The sequence below is a fragment of the Vollenhovia emeryi genome, unplaced genomic scaffold, assembly GCF_000949405.1.
Source record: "Vollenhovia emeryi isolate VEMERY1.0 unplaced genomic scaffold, V.emery_V1.0 DF939123.1, whole genome shotgun sequence".
Lineage (NCBI taxonomy): Eukaryota > Metazoa > Arthropoda > Insecta > Hymenoptera > Formicidae > Vollenhovia > Vollenhovia emeryi.
The window spans coordinates 1898771-1902523 of NW_011967243.1; the positions used below are offsets into that span (position 1 = coordinate 1898771).

The window sequence follows — 3753 nt, forward strand, 5'->3', positions numbered from 1 at the left end:
GTCGCACGACAAATGTAATATTAGCCTTACAAGATAGATGATTCCGTAAAGGACTTCTCGTACACTGTGCTTTTCTAAAAAGCTGGAGAGAGAGTTCGAGTTCTTCATCTTTCAAATCTTTGCCCTCGACGAAAAAGTTTCAAGCTCGTCCGGCCCGGAAAAACCGATTCGTTCCGTCATTCGGGGGGCAAGTCGTTGTCGCGCGATAATACACCCGGACAACGACGATGAGTGCGCATGCAAGAACAGTCGTTAACCCCGGTGTAATTAACGATTTCAGACTACAAGAAGTCGGCGTGCGATCGCGAGCGGACCCGAATGCGCGACATGAACCGCGCATTCGAGCTGCTGCGGTCAAAGCTGCCGATATGCAAGCCGCCCGGCAAGAAGCTTTCCAAGATCGAGTCGCTGCGCCACGCCATCACCTACATCAGGCACCTGCAGAGTCTGCTGGAGCCGCAGTACAGCTATGTGCCCGGCGTGCCAGAACGCGCCAGCGGCTACTACGCGGCCCCACCGGGTCCGCCGACGTCTTTCGAGGTGCAACATCCGCCCGCAACCCGATGGGAGTCCCTGGCTTACTACCGATACGATTATCACGCGCCCTTCACCACCCCGTCGCCGCCGACCTTAGTACCGCCCCTGCAGCCGAGACTGCCGGTTGATCAGGAGGACCGACAGTTCTACGAAGCACGTCACTAGCTCAACGCTGCGAGAACGAATTCCGTAAAAAATGGATGGATTTAAAAAGTTGATAGTTTCTTTTGTATACGATTTCGAGATATTCAGCCTTTTAGGATGAATAAACATTCTTGATGAAAAACGCAAGATCTTTACCTTCGACAAAGGAATTGGAATTATTACTTTAAACTTGGCAATTTTTATCACAGACTTGGATCTGTTGACCCCGAAAACATTTGGATATTAAGAATCATGTAAATAGCAATTGTTTTAACGTGTACACGTATGCATTAGTAATATTCGATGTGAAAAGAAGTTTCAGAAATTTATAAGATATTGCAAAATAATTTTCATTGCCAATTTTTATACGGGATTTACTTCTACTGAGTGCAAGTTTTTGCGAACGAAACAGTAAACATTTGGAGAAAAAATCCTGAGAAAAATAGGAGAGATAAGATTGCGGGAAAACGTAAAAACGTTAAAAAGAATATTCTCATAAATCATGAAAAAGAAGAATTTATACGAGCGTGCGTTATTTATAAAGATTAAAGTAGCCTGTTTATTTTTCTTCGTCGCTGTAATAGTATATTATATCACTTCTGCAAAGTCATTAGTCTGCGGAGAGACCATCGCTCCGAGCAGGAGCAAATGCCGATAAAGGCGCTATTATAAAATTTATCTTAGTTATAAAAGTGCTCAAATTATTCTAACGTTTTTTCTCCTTTATTACGTAACACTTTTTTTTATTTATGTACATAAATGTATGAAAATATATCTTTCTCGTGTAATAAATTATCGTACAGAATAAAAACTGTTTTCTAAACTATCGTGAAATAATAACAATGATCACGTACCAACCTTACGAAAGTCACGAAACGCACAAATACTGCAAGTCTAATTATATTGTAATCTGTTGGCTGCGTTGGAAGCAGCGATGATTCGCTTCTTTTACGTGCACCGGACAGGTAACACGCGCTATGTTACCTATATGACGGTGTTGTATTTCGTCTGTTGCGCCATGTTCGGCGGAGTGGTGGTCGGATGGATGTGCAGTGGAAGATCCCAGATCATCGTTTCGACATCCAGAGTCGACGGACCGTGCCAGCTTATGGTGTTCTCGCTCGGCATGTCCATCAATTTCGGCGTCGTGACGAACTCGAAATGCAATCGCCACTTGAGCGTCACCAAGTCGGTAGTAAAGTCCGGCGTGACGTGCAAGGGTATCGGTAGTACCAGATGCGAATACGTGAGACCGAGACACATCTCGTGATGCTTATTGTAGCTGATAAGCGTCGGCGTGGCGCTCTTGCCTCGCTTGTACTCCTCGGACACGTGTTCCTCCGACTGCAGGGACACGGACACTTGAACGCAGGACACGGTCGCGTTCGAGAAGTCGAAGGTACCAACAATGTCCTCGCCGAGCTTGTAGGAATTCTTGAAGAGGCAGAACCGCACCACGCGCCCGCGGCCGTTAGTCACGTTGTAAAAGTTTGGGCTGCGTCTGGCTGTCAAGTTCTGAAACGTTGTTAGAACACATAGTTACATTAAAGCGCTATATGAAATTTTCAAATCAAATTCAAGTGCAAGAATGGCGTGTAACCTGCAGCGTTTGTAGAGCGATATCAAGCGGAGTTTCCCTGTTCTGCGTCTCCATAAACGGATTGTTCGGACTCAGATCTACGCTGTCGTTACACGCTGTTATCTCGGGCAATTCTGTAAAGCAACATATAAAATAAGCTTCGTGCCACAGAGGCATTTCAGTCTTATAAAGCCTACAATGTGCTTACTGCATCTAGAAACAGTTTATTAATTCACGCAAATTTTTTAAACCTATTTATTGACTACAAAATAGAATGTTTCTAGATGCTGAGAGCACACTGTAGGTTAGGCTTGACTGTACATTATCCAAAATCTCTAGAAACGTTACCACTCAAAGAGAGAACTCTAAATGGTACTCGCAGCAGTTTTATAACTGTGTTCACTCTTTGCGTTCCAATGGTGATCTTGTAAGAGTATTTCACAGCTTGTCCTCTGTAGGAGGGCGGAGCGTCGCTCGGTATTGTTTCACGATAAATATCTGTTTAAAGAAGAGTTGATTGAACTTGACGAACACAAGGTACACGAGATGAATTATTAAATAGAGATATTAAGAACACAATTCCAAATATGAAAACCAGAATAATGAGAAACTTACAGGTCTTACTTTCCCCAGGTGACAGTCTCAGGTCACAGCACAAAATTTTTGGCTTTGTGTTCAGTACTACGTGTCCATTGTCTTGTTGCCACGGTGCAAAAGTGGTGTCTGTAACAAAGTTGTAATAAATATGAGCATATAACAAATAGAAATAAGACAAAAAAGGAGTCCAAGGTATCTCTCCTGAATACGTACTTGCGTTAATCGCCACTGAGCGAGCTGCAGTATTTATCTTCTCCAAAAGGACAATTTTGCTGTTAGTTGTACACTGACAATGGACCTGTGCGCTCGCCCACGCGAGACTCTCAAACAAATCGCTGTGGAAAGAGCAATTGACGTTGACAATCAGCAATTGACAAACAGCAAGGCCAACGTCGACTAGCGTCGTCGACCCTTTACCTGTGGCTCTGCGATATTTGATGGTTTGGATTCGGAGGATTAGTGAACGTGACCAAACATTCTACGATCTCCCCGGAGAAATACACGGGTCCTCGAACGAGTTTTGCCGTGATTTCTATCATATTGGCTCTCATTCAGATGGAGACATGTACATACACTTTTTCCCAATCACGCCACGGCAGTCTTGTCATTAGGATTCCAACATCTCCACCGCATTCATTCAAAGGCCTAAATATCTACAACAACCTACTACAATACATAAATACTGTCGATATATGCCATAAACACCTGTCAACTTGTTCACAACACAACAACCCGTTTCTCTTTCATTTCTAAAATTTGTGGGGGAAACGTTTGTAGATATTCCATTGCTACCAACCACTGCCCCAACACCACAGTCCGCAGGCGCCACCGTGTGCCCGAAACGTGGATACTGAAACCAGAGAGAAACCTGCAGGCCTGTGTCCACGATGCTAGAA

General features: G+C 44.0%; 2 protein-coding genes across 3 annotated transcripts in view; one reads left to right on the forward strand and one right to left on the reverse strand.

Annotated features, from left to right (window-relative positions):
* The window catches only part of LOC105569649 (protein Fer3), a 10201-nt gene extending 9083 nt beyond the window's left edge, over positions 1 to 1118 (forward strand). For both annotated transcript variants that reach the window (XM_012026281.1, XM_012026282.1), the window contains exon 4: positions 281 to 1118. In XM_012026281.1, coding sequence (XP_011881671.1) covers positions 281 to 702 — 422 coding nt within the window. In that variant the 3' untranslated portion in view covers positions 703 to 1118. The remainder of the gene's footprint in view (positions 1 to 280) is intronic.
* A 98-nt stretch (positions 1119 to 1216) lies between these two features.
* On the reverse strand, positions 1217 to 3660 carry LOC105569648 (RAB6A-GEF complex partner protein 2). The gene is made up of 6 exons (XM_012026280.1): positions 3275 to 3660; positions 3071 to 3192; positions 2876 to 2983; positions 2609 to 2758; positions 2282 to 2394; positions 1217 to 2196 (listed from the first exon to the last, which is right to left on the reverse strand). The coding sequence occupies exons 1-6, from the start codon at positions 3406 to 3408 to the stop codon at positions 1666 to 1668; spliced, it is 1158 nt and encodes a 385-aa protein (XP_011881670.1). The 5' UTR covers positions 3409 to 3660; the 3' UTR covers positions 1217 to 1665.
* Between the last annotated feature and the right edge of the window lie 93 nt (positions 3661 to 3753).

Coding starts and splice junctions, on each gene's coding strand:
- LOC105569648 (XM_012026280.1), bottom strand. CDS start 3,408: ATGAGAGCCAATATGATAGAAATCACGGCAAAACTCGTTCGAGGACCC. Junction 2,984..3,070: donor CTCAGTGGCGATTAACGCAA/GTACGTATTCAG, acceptor ACTTTGTTACAG/ACACCACTTTTGCACCGTGG. Junction 2,759..2,875: donor ACCTGGGGAAAGTAAGACCT/GTAAGTTTCTCA, acceptor TTCTTTAAACAG/ATATTTATCGTGAAACAATA.